This window comes from Dromiciops gliroides, chromosome 2 (assembly GCF_019393635.1).
Source record: "Dromiciops gliroides isolate mDroGli1 chromosome 2, mDroGli1.pri, whole genome shotgun sequence".
Lineage (NCBI taxonomy): Eukaryota > Metazoa > Chordata > Mammalia > Microbiotheria > Microbiotheriidae > Dromiciops > Dromiciops gliroides.
Window position 1 is genome coordinate 310,340,816 of NC_057862.1, and position 15,617 is coordinate 310,356,432.

At 52.1% G+C, this 15,617-nt stretch overlaps 1 protein-coding gene across 28 annotated transcripts in view; it reads left to right on the plus strand.

Annotated features, from left to right (window-relative positions):
- Positions 1-15,617, plus strand: part of LOC122740066 (protocadherin gamma-C4) — a 249,367-nt gene that overhangs the window by 214,607 nt on the left and 19,143 nt on the right. Inside the window, exon 1 of one of the 28 annotated variants that reach the window (XM_043981859.1) lies at positions 1,592-4,506. The exons of 24 other annotated variants lie outside the window; for them this stretch is intronic. In XM_043981859.1, coding sequence (XP_043837794.1) covers positions 2,074-4,506 — 2,433 coding nt within the window. In that variant the 5' untranslated portion in view covers positions 1,592-2,073. Of the gene's footprint in view, positions 1-1,591; positions 4,507-7,309; positions 10,437-11,803; positions 14,664-15,617 lie in introns of those variants that run through there. 3 more of the 28 variants (XM_043981858.1, XM_043981854.1, XM_043981882.1) reach the window with 3 other exon arrangements.

Below are 15,617 nucleotides of genomic sequence, written 5' to 3' on the forward strand. Positions count from 1 at the left end.
ACTAATACAAAGAACTATGTACAAACAATATTCATGCAGGATAAATTTAAAAGCTGCTCAGAGGGAAGGTCCTAGCATTAAGAAGGATCAGGAAAGGGGGCAGCTAGATGGTGCAGTGGATAAAGCACTGGCCCTGGATTCAATAGAATCTGAGTTCAAATCTGTCCTCAGACACTTGACAATTACTAGTTGTGTGACCCTGAGCAAGTCACTTGACCCTCATTGCCCTGCAAAAACAAACAAACAAACAAAAAAAAGCCTCTTTGGGGGCAGCTAGGTGGTGCAGTGGATAAAGCACCCGCCCTGGATTCAGGAGTACCTGAGTTCAAATCCGGCCTCAGACACTTGACACTTACTAGCTGTGTGACCCTGGGCAAGTCACTTAACCCTCATTGTCCTGCAAAAAAAAAAAAAGGATCAGGAAAGGCTTCTTTGTAGAAGGTGGAGTTTTAATTGGAATCTAAAGACAGACTAGCCATTATCCCCATTTTACAGAGAAGGAAAATATTTGCCCAGCGTCACAAGGAAAGTGTAAGACTGAGGGTCCAACCCCAATATTTTGACTTCAAGTCTAGTGGCTCCCCTCTCCACTCCCCAAACTCATCTGTTGTATCTGATCCAGGAACTTTAATACTGTCCTCAGTTCTGTGATTTGCGCAAGAGATGTGTTCTATACATGTTAATGGACAAGAATCCTTCTAGGAATAGTACCTCAAGCATTTCAACAAATATTTAATGAACACCTACTATGTCTCGAACCCTTGGGGATACAAAAGTATATGTGACACAGGCTGTTGAACCTATTACCACTAAAACCTTTGTTTCTCTCCAAGAAAATCATAGAACATTGCTACCAGTTTGCAGATGCACTGACATTTTCAATACCATATCATACATGGTTAATTCGCTATTGGGACACACCACAATTTAGATTTCCTCCTTGGGAAAAGTAATCATTTATGAGGAGAGTGTTTGTGATTGTGTGCTTTAGGGAAAGGCAGCTCAGAAATTTTTTCTTTGTCGTTGGCTCCTAGCAAGTAAGAGAGATTAAAGACACACATTTTTTAAGAGAAAAAAGTCAAGCTGTGGTTTCTGGTTTTCATAGAAAGGATGCAAACCCAGCCGAATTGGTTGCTCCTGTCACCTCATTTGATGCCGCAAGAGACCATTAAGGTAGCTTTTCTTTTTTTTTTTTTTTTTTGCGGGGCAATGGGGGTTAAGTGACTTGCCCAGGGTCACACAGCTAGTAAGTGTCAAGTGTCTGAGGCCGGATTTGAACTCAGGTATTCCTGAATCCAGGGCCGGCGCTCTATCCACTGTGCCACCTAGCTGCCCCCAAGGTAGCTTTTCTTTAGACAAGCCAATTTTGTCTGGGCTTGCTTCAACGCAAGCCAGAACTGTCGGGCAACACAGGTATTAATGCTTAGACGTTGTAGTGAATACTATTTTCGCGCCTAAAGGCATCATTCAAGGAACGAGAACTTAATACTGGTGCGTAAAATTCGCACTAGAAACTGGTTTCACTCCGCGAGACTTTGGTTTCGCTACGCAAAACTTCGCTCTCTGGAGAAAATGCAGAGAACGAACGGTCCAAGAGTTTAATTAAGCGGAGGTTTAGTTTGGATTAGTGTGCCTCGGTAGAGCTCGGGAGAGTTGGCTCTTCGCCAAGTTTGCCTTGGCGGTGAGTAAGCTTCTAATGCCTGGAAACATAGGCTAGAAGCGGAAGGAAACTCAGGTTCTTTGCGCGCCATGGAGTGTCCGACTGCTAGAACCGGCGCAAGCACATTCCTCGTGCAGTTATTGGCTGGTACTCTGTGTGCCGCTGTCGGCCAATGAAGAGGCTGGAGATCTGGCGGCTGCGGGTCCCCCCGCCCCCTCACTGTGCCCCGGGACAAGGCATAGACTGAGGAGCCGGTGAGCGAATCAAAGGCGCCCGGAAAGAGGAAAAAAGCAATGTCCGACTTTGCGCCGAGCGCTCCAGCCCGAAACCTCCGAGCGCGGACCGTCTGAAAGAAAGTTTCTCTGGGAGAACTTCTGGGACAAACTGGGCTAAAGAAGTTGCTACTGAGTGAGATGGTCCCAGCTGCCCGGAGAAGCCGCCGGTTCAGCACTGGGAGAGTAGTGGGAGTCCTCTTTCTGCTTGGCGCCTGGGACAGCGTTTCCGCGCTCATCAGCTATGAGATCCCGGAAGAGAGGGCGAAGGGTTTCCGAGTGGGCAACGTGGTGGTCGATCTGGGCTTGGATCTCAGCAGCCTGTTGGAGCGCAGGCTGATTGTGGCGTCCGGAACTGGCCGGAGGTTCTTTGAGGTGAATAGGGAGACAGGAGAGATGTTCGTGAACGAGAGACTGGATCGGGAGGAGCTGTGCGGGACACTCCCGTCCTGCACTGTAACTTTGGAGTTGCTATTGGAGAAACCCCTGGAGCTGCAAAGGGTGGAGGTGGTGATCCAGGATGTCAATGACAACGACCCTGCTTTTCCTACCAATGGAATGAAACTGGAAATCAGTGAGGCCATGGTGCCGGGGGCGCGCTTCCCTCTCGAGAGTGCACACGATCCAGATGTGGGAATTAACTCTTTACAAACCTATGAGCTAAGTGTAAATGAACACTTTGTGCTGAGCGTGCAGACTCGGGAGGACGGCAGCAAGTATGCGGAGCTGGTGCTAGAAGAGGCCTTAGACCGTGAGCATGAGAGGACCCTTGAGCTGGTGCTGACAGCTTTGGACGGAGGAACACCAGCCCGTTCTGCTAGCCTCCCCATCTTAATCACTGTTCTTGATGCCAACGACAACACCCCTCAATTCAATCATTCTCTGTATCGGGCGCGTGTGCGGGAGGATGCGGCCCCGGGCACACCAGTGGTACAAGTCCATGCAACAGATCTGGACGAGGGACCAAATGGAGAAGTTATTTACTCCTTCGGCAGCCACAATAGAGCCCGGGTGCGGGACCTTTTCTCTCTAGACCTGGTCACTGGGATGCTGACTGTACGAGGGCGGCTCGACTTCGATGACACGAAGCTATATGAGATTTACATCCAGGCAAAAGATAAGGGCCCCAACCCTGAAGGAGCCCATTGCAAAGTGTTGGTTGAAGTCATAGATGTGAATGACAATGCCCCACAGATCGTTGTTACCTCCGTGTACAGCCCGGTCCCTGAGGACGCCCTCCCAGGAACTGTGGTGGCCTTGCTCAGCGTCACTGACCTAGACTCGGGGGATAATGGCCTGGTGAGTTGCGAGATTCCATCTGGTCTCCCCTTCAGCCTCACTTCTTCCCTTAAAAACTACTTTACCTTGACAACCAGTGCCTCCCTGGACCGTGAAGCTGTTCCAGAGTACAACATCAGTATCACAGCCCGAGATGCAGGGTCCCCGCCTCTCTCAGCAGTCACTACACTTAGAGTCCAAGTGTCTGACATTAATGACAACCCTCCACAAGCCACAAAGCCCTCCTACGATGTCTACGTGGAGGAAAACAACCTTGCAGGGATTGCAATCCTGAATTTGAGTGTCTGGGACCCTGATGCCCCCAACAACGCCCGTCTATCCTTCTCACTCCTGGATCGAGGTCACCAAACTGGGCTGGTGGGCCGGTACTTCGCTTTGCACCCAGACAGCGGTGTCCTGTCCGCCCTAGTGCCCCTGGACTACGAGGATCAGCGTGAGTTTGAGCTGACCGCGCATGTCAGCGATGGGGGTAACCCACCCCTATCCACCAACATTAGCGTGAACGTGTTTGTCATGGACCGCAATGACAATGCCCCTCAGGTCCTTTACCCGAGGCCTGGTAAGAGCTCCACCCAGACATTGCCCAGAGGCAGTGGTGCTAGCTACTTGCTTACACGTGTGGTAGGTTGGGACGCTGACGCAGGCCATAATGCATGGCTTTCCTATAGCCTTTTGGGAGTCTCAAACCAGAGCCTCTTCACTGTAGGGCTCAGAACTGGAGAAGTCAGTACCACTCGACCAGTCCAAGACATTGACCCAGCATGGCATAAGCTGGAGATCCTGGTAAAAGACAATGGGGAGCCCCCTCTGTCCACCACCGTGACCCTAACGGTGTCGGTGACAGAGGTGTTCCCAGATGCCAAGGTCGAGTTCCCATCCGGTTTAGCTCCCCAGGAACAAAATAAAAATCTCACTTTCTACCTGCTTTTGTCCGTGATCCTGGTCTCCGTGGGGTTCGCAGTCACAGTATTAGGAGTGATAATATTTCGAGTTTACAAATGGAGGAAATCGAAGGACCTGTACAGTTCCTCCGGGAGTTCGTTGTATCGAACGCCTGGGCCCTCCTCCCTGCACGTGGATGCAGTCCGAGGAGGCCTGGTGCCTCCCCACCTCTACCACCAGGTATACCTCACTACAGATTCTCGTCGTAGTGATTTGCTGCTAAAGAAGCCCTGTGCTCCAAGCCCAATGGGAAGTCTTCAGAACACGCTACGGAGCTGCGATCCTGCCTTTTATAGGCAAGTGTTGGGTGCTGAGAGCGCCCCTCCTGTCCAGGTAAGGTACAGTTCCTCTGTCAACATTCCAAAATTGTATACATTTAAACTACTGCCTGATGCGCCTAACCTACACAGTAATTCTGAAGAACTGGGGTTCTAATTCCTCTTTTCTCCATGGAGAAAAGAAAGCATTTATTTGGGAGATGACTGGCCTGAGTCTGTGATCCTGGGACAATAGTCAAAACAGCTAGTCATGTCCTCAAGACTATACTCTGAAAACTGACCCCGAGGTAAAAATCGATGGAAGTCTGGGCCTGGGCTGGTGTAAACTATTGAGAGTGGGAAATTTTCTTCAGTGTATTTCCTGAAAATTTCCTGCAATCAAGGGAGCTCATTAGAAGAAGTATCATGATGCTGAGAAAAGCCCTGAATTTGAGTCCTAGCTCTCCTCTCTCTCTCTCTCTCTCTCTCTCTCTCTCTCTCTCTCTCTCTCTCTCTCTCTCTCTCTCTCTCTCTCGATTGTACAAGGGGACAACAACCTCTATGGGCCTTAGTTTCTTTATGTACAAAATGAGGGAGTTTAATTAGATCCCCTTTAAGGTCTCTTCTAATATCTCACAGGGCCAAATTTATCCAGATGTTTAAAATCATAAAGTCTGTCACTTACTGTGCATAGTTATATGTTTATGATTTGCTAACAGTCTGCCCACCCAAACTGCGCAATCTATTCTCAGAATATTTTCTGGTGAAAGGAGAAAAACATGAGCACATTTTTATTTGCAGGGAACTGATGGAAATAGTACACCAATTATAGGAAAAATAAGTAAATTCAGCAACATGAGATTTTAGCCAGGAAAAGTTTTATTTGTAAATTAGCTTATAGCAGTGGTTTGCAAATGACAAGGATTATAGATTTTGAGCTGGGGGAGGAGGAATCTTAGGAGTTTTTAAGTCTAGCCCTGTTCTTTAACAGAAGAGGAAACTGAGGCTCAGACAGATTATGATTTGCAATGTCACACAGCAAGAAGTAGAGCCTAATCTCTCTGTCTTCCGACTCAAAACTAGGGCTCTTTAGAATAGAATAGGTCACCTCCACCTTGCCAGATATGGGACAACTCTATTCAGTGGGCTACTGTAAGCTTCAGTTTCTTCTGTGCAGTGGAAATATTTGCAGTTTCTTACCTGGTGCCTGTGGGGGAAGTGGGTTATAAAACTATAAAGCATATATGTGTATAGATATAGATATACGTAGATAGATATATAGGCCTCTGTGTGTGTATGCCCCAATGTAGGAGGGTATCATTGTATCATTGTAACCCCTTCATTCACATTATCTCACCTATATCAAAAATTTATGGTGGGGGGTGGGAGATAGTCTCAGAGAGTGAAAGGATAAAGGCTGAAGAAAAAACCCATTTCTTTCTCCCAACCTGGGACTTCTATTGGAATATATTCATTAGTTAAAGGTATTCAAGAAAATGTTTGTTGGGATATCATAGTTCAAGCAAGAGTTGGACTAGATGACTTCTAAAATCCCTCCTCTCTCTGAGTTTCTGTGATTCCACCAAAGGCTATGTCTGTGTTCAAAGGAACATCCATACTTTCAAGATGTCACTGCATGAACCTAAGATGTAGAAAATGCTCTGTGAAATGTTATGTCTCCCTTTCCAAATCTCCAGGCATTAAGTAGACTAGCTCTGGAATCCAGTGTAGACAGGATTAAGTCATGTCACAGACCTTCTCCCAGTATCTTGGTATCAGACCTCATTAGGTAAGCAAGAATGCTTCTTGAGAGGTTAGAGTTGGACTGTCAACCGACCCTAGTATCTCCCAGGGAAATTAGATGTTATTAATGGGGAACTTTGGTCTGAATCTGAAATGCTGGTTTCAAGAATGTGTAGTTTATGATTCTTGGAATTAAGCTTCTGTTCTGCTCCAATCCTAGTAAAGCAAATAGCAAGTGCATTGGTGTGGCTTCTTGTTTTCTAAATCCGAGGTTCCAGAGACTTTTAAGAGGACCATTTCTTGACGAATTCTATTTTTGGGGTCGTAGGTCATTGGATTAGCAACATCTCATGGAAAAAATCCTCTGAGATTCCAAAGTGGTACTCTTGATTTTATATCCCCACCGCGACACAAGAGGAGTTAAAGATGTTTGTTTAAAAATGTGGCGGAAGAACATTTCCTTTCGTTTATTCACCTCTGACAGGAAAGTTTCCCTATTATCTCGGGCTTTGGGAGGGCTATAGCAAGGATAACGGTCTGTGGCTCTTTATCTTGGCCTTGACCGCTGTGGTCAGCAGGGTGAGAACTCGGGTGGCCTCAGAAACCTCACATAAAAGGACTAGGTTGGAACCCTCTCTTTCTGGGTGCTCGAGATGGGCTGGTGTTCGCATTGCAGGGTATAGGTGCAGATGGTGTGAAGTCTGTGCGCTTGCGCAGAAGTGATTGCTTCTCAAGGGAGGGACCGAGTGCTGGGAGGTGTGCGCCAAAAAGGTCGCCTCAGGCTCAGTAAGAAATTGTGAGCTGTTTGAAACAGCTTCTATTGTAATTAGCAACAAATCTGGTGCGCTGTCCATTCTAAAGGGAGGGTTTCTAGGGACTATGATGTTTACAACTGAAACGAATCATTAGGTGAACCTGGCAAATCTGTGTGTAAACAGTGAAATCTGGAGGCTTTGCATTCTGCAAGCTAATGAGAGAAAGCTCTGCCAAACGATGGGTTCCTTTCCTGATTTAAACATCTCGCTTTACACCCTCTTGGTCCTTTCCCTTCACTCGTCCCCTTCCCTCCCCCCCCCCCCCCCCCCCCCCCCCCCCCGACTGTGCATCTTGTCCTTGAAAGCTTTGGTACTATCTCTAACGCCTTTAGAAGGAGATCCGGTTTCCGCTGTTGCCTTCTGTTACGATAAAACGTGTTCTGCATTAACTCAATTGGCTAAGTTAACATGTGTGCCTCTGCTGCACAGAGATAGGCACCTTTTTCAAAAGAAATACTAAAGCACATCGGTTGCAGGTGTTATAGGGATATCTGATTAACTGTCGTTCTAATGCAGTAAGATTGAGAAAAGCTACCCTTTTAAAACCCTGCGGTTGAATGCCATCGAATTAGGCTGAGTGGTCACTGGGGACTCAGTGGCCCAGGTGGAATGGAGGAAAAGGCTTTGAGTGTCACAGAAATGCATATGTATTGCCTGGATGTCCAGAGAGGGACTAACCCGTGAAAAGAAACGCTGTTGAGCTGAAGGGAGGAGGAAAAACGGAGTTTTTACAATGCTGCGACGCATTAACCCTACCGCGCTCTTGGCTTCCTTTGCTCTGCCTATTGGCTGAGCCCGGGCGGCGCTGTCTGCCAATCGGGTGCTGAAAGGCGGACAAATCGACCCCGCCACCCGAGAAAGCGGCGGGTAACCCTTGAAGCGCCGGCCGAACCGCGCCGGAGCTGGCGCCGGGAAAGGGAAGCAGGTGTCTCCAGTTGCGGTGGCCTTTTGTCTCGGGGTCGGCTTTTCTCGATCCTTAAGTCCATCCTGGCGCAAAGCATTTCTGGCGGAGATGCGCCACGGGGTTAAGATCTGGGCTGGAATCCGGCCGGGGGCTTGCCTTTTGTTCTTTTGCCAGCTAGGTTACGTTTCTGGGCAGATCCGCTACCCAGTCCCGGAGGAATCGAAGGAGGGGACCTTTGTGGGGAACATCGCCCAGGATTTCTTGCTGGATGCAGAAAGCCTGTCGGCTCGCAGGCTGCAGGTCGCTGGCGAGGCGAACCAGAGGTACTTCCGCGTGGATCTGGACAGCGGAGCCCTGCTTGTCAAAGATCCCATCGATCGAGAGGCGCTGTGCGGGCTCAGTGCCAGCTGCGTTGTGCCGCTGGAGTTTGTGACCGAGGGGCCCTTGGAGATGTACCGGGCAGAGGTGGAGATCGTGGATGTGAATGACCATTCTCCTCGATTCCCTAGGCAGCAGCTAGACTTGGAGATTGGGGAGGCGGCACCCCCAGGGCAGCGCTTCCCCCTTGAGAAGGCTCAGGACGCCGATGTGGGGAGTAACTCCATCAGCAGCTACAGGCTGAGCCCTAATGACTACTTCGCCCTAGACGTAAAGAAGCGCAGCGACGGCAGTCTCGTCCCAGAGCTGCTTCTGGAAAAACCTTTGGACCGGGAGAAGCAAGCAGACTACCGTCTGGTACTGACTGCCGTCGATGGAGGCAGCCCTCCAAGGTCAGGCACCGCGGAACTCAAGGTATCTGTACTGGACGTAAATGACAACGCCCCAGCTTTCGAGCAGTCTTCTTACAGAATTAGTGTGCTTGAGAGTGCGCCAGCGGGTACTTTACTCATCCAGCTGAATGCCACTGACCCCGACCAGGGTTCCAGCGGCAACATTACCTTTTCCTTCAGCAACCACACTCCAGAACGTGTGCGCTCTCTCTTTGGCCTGCACTCCACCACAGGACAACTCACGCTTCGGGGGCCCCTGGATTTTGAGGCTGACAACTACTATGAATTTGACGTGAGGGCTAGGGATGGAGGGACACCAGCCATGGAGCAGCACTGCAGTCTCCGAGTGGACGTATTGGATGTGAATGACAACGCCCCGCAGATCACGCTGACCTCGGAGCTGGGGACCCTTCGAGAGAGCGCCGAACCCGGCACTGTGGTGGCACTCATTAGCGTCCAAGACCCGGATTCTGGGCCTAATGGCGACGTGAGCCTCCGTATCCCCGAGCACCTGCCCTTTGCACTCAAGTCGGCCTTCAAGAACCAGTTCTCCCTCGTGACAGCTGCTGCCTTGGACCGAGAGGAGGAATCCAAGTACGAGATTCCGGTTACCGCCTCTGATGCAGGCTCTCCGCCCCTGAGCACACGCAGGACGATTTTCCTTAACGTTTCCGACGTTAACGATAACCCACCTTCCTTCATTCAGAGGTCCCACGAGGTCTTCGTTCAGGAGAACAACCGTCCTGGGGATCTTCTCTGCTCCTTGGCAGCCTCTGATCCAGACTCAGGTTTGAATGCACTCATTTCTTACTCCCTTCTGGAGCCCCGAGGGCGGGATGTCTTGGCTTCTTCCTTCATCTCCCTCAATCCCCAGACCGGAGCAGTCCACGCCACCAGGTCCTTCGACTATGAGCAAACTCAGACGCTGCAGTTCGAGGTGCAGGCCCGGGATCGGGGTGACCCACCCCTCAGCAGCACGGTGACGGTTCGCCTCTTCGTGCTAGATCTCAACGACAATGCCCCTGCAGTGCTCCGTCCTAGGGCTAGGCCAGGGTCTCTGTGCCCACAAGCACTGCCCCCCTCGGTGGGAGCGGGCCACCTTGTAACCAAGGTGACTGCTGTGGACTTGGATTCAGGATATAATGCCTGGGTCTCCTATCAACTTCTCGAGGCCCCGGATCCTAGCCTATTTGCTGTCTCTCGCTATGCAGGTGAGATTCGGACAGCAGTCCCCATTCCAGCTGACCTTCCTCCCCAGAAGCTGGTTATAGTGGTGAAGGACAATGGAAGTCCCCCACTCTCCACCTCCGTGACGCTGCTGGTGTCTCTAGAGGAAGATTCACACCCCGCTCTTCCCGACCTGCGGGAGCACTCAGCTAAGCCCCAAGGGGAGTCTCGCCTGACCCTCTACCTTGCTGTATCCCTGGTGGCTATCTGCTTTGTCTCCTTTGGCTCTTTTGTGGCACTGCTCTCCAAGTGCCTGCGAGGTACCGCCTGCGGCCTGAGATGCCTTGGCGGGACCTGCTCCTGTCTCAGTCGGTCCCGAAGGAGGGAGGGGCTCCCGCCTTCTAATGGCATCCTCCGCATTCAGTTGGGTTCGGAAGATCCCATCAAATTCGTGGATGTGGGTGGTCACTCTCATGGTTGCACACCCTTGGCTTCAGCACCCTCTCGGAGCGATAGCTTCATGATGGTGAAATCACCGAGTGCACCTCTGGCAGGGGAGCCTGTCCGCCCAAGCTGCCCGCCTTCCGATCTGCTCTACGGCCTGGAGGTGAGACCCGCAGCCTCGCTGCCCCTGGATCGGGCAGCGCCTTTGGGCTGGCCTGGCCCCACACAGGGGGCTCCGAGGCTGTCCAGCGAGGATCTGACCCTCATCGCCAGGGCCAATGCTGATGAGTCAGCCTTTTCAGAGCACCAGCAGTGGGGTAGGCCCTGTGCTTTAGATGCTTTTTACAACATATCCAGTGAGTTTTATGGAGTTAGCGCTGGGGAGTGAGCTGAACCAATATCGGAGAGCAGGAGATGAAGGTAATTGGTGAGCAAGAAAGATATAGGGGCCTGTCTGCACCAGGTCTGGCAAGCAGGAGCAAACCGTGGTCCATAAGCTGTAGGTTGGAATGCAGGAGGTGAGACCTGCTGCAACAGGTGGGGCCAATACTGCAACAAGTCTTCCCAATCCTTTCCCTTTCTGAATGGAGGTGGGCCTTTCTGTGGTTTCTTTGCTTCAAGCAGGGAGGCATAAACAAGTAGGGGGGTGGTGATTCACACCTTTGGCCAGGGTACCTAGGGCTTCCAAAACTCCTGCCAGTGTGTAGAAAACGAAGGTTTCCTGGAGGGAAGAGGGGCGGGATAAAGGAGTGAGGAGGGGTGGGGATGGGGGTGACTATGTTGGAAAGTACTTGGGTAAATATGGGAGTGACTGGCCGAGGTTTCCTCTTCCGAAGCCTCAGCAAGTGCAGCCGCCTGGCCTAGTTAGGAGCCGCCGCATTTTTTTATCCAGGGGTTTGCAGGGATCCCAAACGCTGAAGCCCAACGGCTGTGCTAAATGGTCTGGAATTAGGGGTTTGCTTGTCTGGGAGAAAAACAAAACTGTAGCATCTCTTGGAATATCCCGGGAAATGGGCCTGGAGGTGCCTGGCCAGAGTCTGATGCCAGAGCACAGCAAGGCCCAGCTGGGTCTTTAGGCTGCTTGCGGGGAGGTGAGGAGCAGCTCTGGGAAGGTGTCTCCCTGCCTCGAGAGCTCCAAACTCAGCATGTGCGCTCAACAGCCCGTCGTGGTCTTGGTGAGCAGTGGAAGGCTGAGGAGGCCCAACTGGCCTATGTTGGGACTTTGTTGAAAGGCTACCCCTGCGTCTGAGTGAGGTCGTTTGTTGTTGGGAATATGCTTGTTTGTCCGAGTCTGAACAAACCTCTTTTCATGCAGCCCCAGCAGCGGGCTCAGCTGGGAGACCCGGGTTTCGCCTTCCGTACAAAGGCAAGTTTTGTATCTGGTTCAGGCGGAGCTGTCGAAGCGTCTGAAATCCCGCACGAAGTCTCTGAAGCGGAACAAATGAGGAGTTTTGTAAGCACTTCGGCTTCCAAACCCGCGGCTTCACAGCAAGCACCATCTGAGCTGTCAAACTTCTCTGCCAAAGGGGCTGAATCAACCTGGCGCATTCAGCTCAGGGGCGAGTGGGAGGCTTCTGAGACTTGGGCTGTTCCTAAGGTTTCAAGGACTAGGGAGTCTTCGTCATTGGCCCAAAACAGGCAGAGTTCTCAGCCAATCAGACGTGGAGCTAGGTTGGGGGATCTGCTAGTTATCTTCTCGCTCTCTTCCCTCGCCCCCTCCAACTCTGATTCAGTTCCCCTCCCCTTCTCACGCCTCTCCCCCTACTCCCCACCCCCGCCACTCAGTGACTAAGGAGAGCTGCCGCAGGCAGGCAAGCCCTGGAGCAGTTTTAAAAGCCTCTGGAAGAAGCTGCAAGGATTACAGCAGCTCTGATCTAAGGCCCCAGGTCCCCTGGGAGACCGGACAGCACCAGAGTGGCCGTCACTGAGGGAGTGCTTGAGAATGGGGCCCCAGGTGCCCCCGCAGCTGGCTTGGAAATGGCAAGTACTGTACATGTTGTCCTTGTCTGGCTGGGGCTGGGTGTCTGGGCAGCTCCGATACTCTGTGGTGGAGGAGTCCGAGCTGGGGACACTGGTGGGAAATGTGGCTCAGGACCTGGGCTTGAAGATGACAGAGCTGGAGAACCGCCGGTTGCGATTGGGCTCCGAGGAAAGCCGCCGTTATTTTGCCCTGAATCTGGCCAGTGGCACCCTAGTGGTCAACCAGAAGATCGACCGTGAAAGCCTGTGCGGAGCCAGCACGGGTTGCCTGCTGCCAGTGCAGGTGGTTACTGAGCACCCCCTGGAGCTATTCCGTGTGGAGGTGGAAATCTTAGACCTCAATGACAACTCCCCCAGCTTCAGCAGCCCGGAGCGAGAGGTGCGAATCTCCGAATCAGCTGCTCCAGGGGCGAGATTTCCTCTGGACAGTGCCCAAGATCCTGATGTGGGCACCAACACTGTGAGCTCTTATATGCTCAGTCCTAGTCTCCATTTCTCTCTGGATGTGAAGACCCTGAAAGACGGAAGGTTGTTCCCCGAACTGGTGCTGGAGCGACCCCTGGACAGAGAGGAGCAATCGAACCACCAGCTGGTGCTCACTGCAGTGGATGGGGGCACTCCCGCCCTTTCGGGCACTGCTCGTATCTTCATCACTGTGTTGGACATCAATGACAATGCACCGGTCTTCGAACCCTCTCTGCTAAGGGTGACCCTCCCCGAAAACACGCCCCCGGGTAAGCTACTAGTGCGCCTCAACGCCACCGACGCTGACTCGGGCCCCAACGGCGAGGTGGAGTATTCTTTTGGGGACCATACGTCAGAAGTGGCTCGGGGGCTCTTCAGCCTGGATCCCCGCAGTGGCGAAATCCGAGTACTGGGCCCCGTGGACTTCGAGGAATCGAGTTTCTATGAGCTCCACGTGCGGGCCCGGGACCAAGGCCAGCCCTCCATGGAGGGACACAGCGTGGTACAGATAGAGGTAGAGGATGCCAACGACAATGCCCCTGAGGTGCTGCTCACCTCCTTGGTAAACCCAGTGCCCGAGGATACGCCTGTGGGTACTGTGGTGGGACTGTTCAATGTGAGGGACCGAGATTCGGGCGTGAACCAACGGATGACTCTGGAAATCTCTCCTAATCTCCCCTTCCAGATTAAGCCCTTTGAGAACCACTACTCACTGCTGACCAGCGAAAGGCTGGACCGGGAGGCCACTGCTCACTACACCATCGAGCTGCTGGCCCGGGACACCGGCTCGCCTCCTCTACAAACCAGCCTAACCATCCTGCTCAACATTTCCGACGTCAACGACAACGCGCCTCGCTTTTCGCAGCAGCTCTACAGCGCCTATATTGCAGAGAACCGACCTCCAGGCTCCTTGCTCTGCACAGTGGCAGCCTCGGACCCAGACGCTGGAGACAACGCCCGCCTCAGCTACTCCATCGTAGGCAATCAGATCCAGGGCGCCCCGGCCTCCTCCTTCATCTACATTAATCCCGAGGACGGACGCGTATTTGCCCAGCGTACTTTCGACTATGAGCTACTACAGGTGCTCCAGATCATCGTAGGGGTGAGGGATGGGGGCTACCCGGCCCTGCGCGCCAACGCCACTCTGCACGTATTTGTACTAGACCAGAATGACAACTCGCCTACGGTGTTGCATCCTCGTCCAGGCCGAGAGGCTGTCTCCCCACAGAGACTTCGGCGCTCCGCTCCCCCAGGTTCCCTGGTCACCAAAGTTACGGCAGTGGACGCCGACTCAGGCCACAACGCCTGGCTCTCCTACTCGCTGTTGCCTCAGTCGACAACCCCAGGCCTTTTCCAGGTGTCAGCTCACAGCGGGGAGGTCCGCACAGCCCGTGTCCTGCAGGAGGGAGACTCTGATACGCAGCTGGTAGTGGTCCTGGTGAGGGACAACGGCGACCCTGCGCTTTCCTCCACTGCCACTGTGCTTCTGGTCCTGCAGGACGAGGACACTGAGGAGCTGCCCCAATCTAGAGACTTCCTCACGCACCCACAGGAGCGCTCCAATCTTACCCTCTACCTTATTGTAGCATTAGGGGCTGTCAGCCTCCTCTCTCTGGTCTCTTTCACCTTTTTGTTAGCTAAGTGCCTGAGGAGGGGCGGGGATGGAGAAAGTTGCTGCGGGCGCCAGGACTCGCCCTCCAGGGATTTCTATAAGCAATCTAGTCCTAACGTGCAGCTGAGCTCCGACGGTACTCTGAAGTACATGGAGGTAACTCTTCGGCCGGCGCACTCACAGAGCCATTGCTACAGGACTTGCTTCTCTCCGGCCTCAGACGGAAGCGACTTCACCTTCCTAAGGCCGCTGAGTGCCCCACAGCCTTCGGCTTTGGCCTTGGAGCCTGATGCCTGCCTGTCTCGCTCCAATACACTGAAGGAGCCGAGCCAGGTGAGCTGTTCCGCCCTCCTTGCTTCGACCCTGTGAAAGCCTGTACCTTAACTTGGGGACTAGATGGAGGGGAGACCTCACCTGATACTTCTTTCCCCACCCCACCCCCCAATCCTGCCTTCCTACAGAGGGTACACTCACTCCCAATGATCAGGTAGCCACTTTAGGAGGAACACCTCTAATGAGTGAGGAATTGGGGGTCAGTAATGAGGTTAAGAAGAGAGAAGATGGGAGAATGGCTCCTCTCTCTGTCTCTCTCTCTATCTCTCTCTCTGTCTCTCTCTCTCTCTCTCAGAAAAGGCTGGGTCAGGGCTTTGGAATCTGTTTTGCGACAAAACAGGGGTAGGACCTCTTGGCCCCACTGTCACTGAGTAAACACCAGAAGCTTTGGGGATTCAAGGTCCACACTTCCGACAAAATGAAAGGGCATATCTCTTGGTAATCAAAGGCTTGTAAATTACTGGTAACTTCTGATCCTTTGTAGGAACAGGAAATTGCTGAGAAGAGTTGTCTTTCCTATCTCTTTTTCCCTGTCTTTCACATGCACACACTCATAATGATCCACGAATGCCACACAGTCATATATATGTCTGTATATGTATATGTACACACACTCCAACTGTACCATGAATACAATTCACACCAGGCACACTAACACAGAGACAGACACACTAACCCACACAGACACACTAACATACATAGTCAGAATTCACACAGATACACAACACAGAACTTCCTCACACACAAGGTTATTTCTCACAGGACATATTACACATTCTGTGTGGGTTTCTGTGTCTCTGTCTCTCAATCTGTCTCTGTCTCTCTTCTCTTTTTCCTTTCCTCTCCTCTCCCTCTCCCTTCTTACTCTCTCCCTTCCTCTATCTCTCCTTTTCCCTCTCTTCTCCCTCTTCCCCGCCCCCTCTGTCTCACCTTTCTCTCTTCCCTCTTCACATA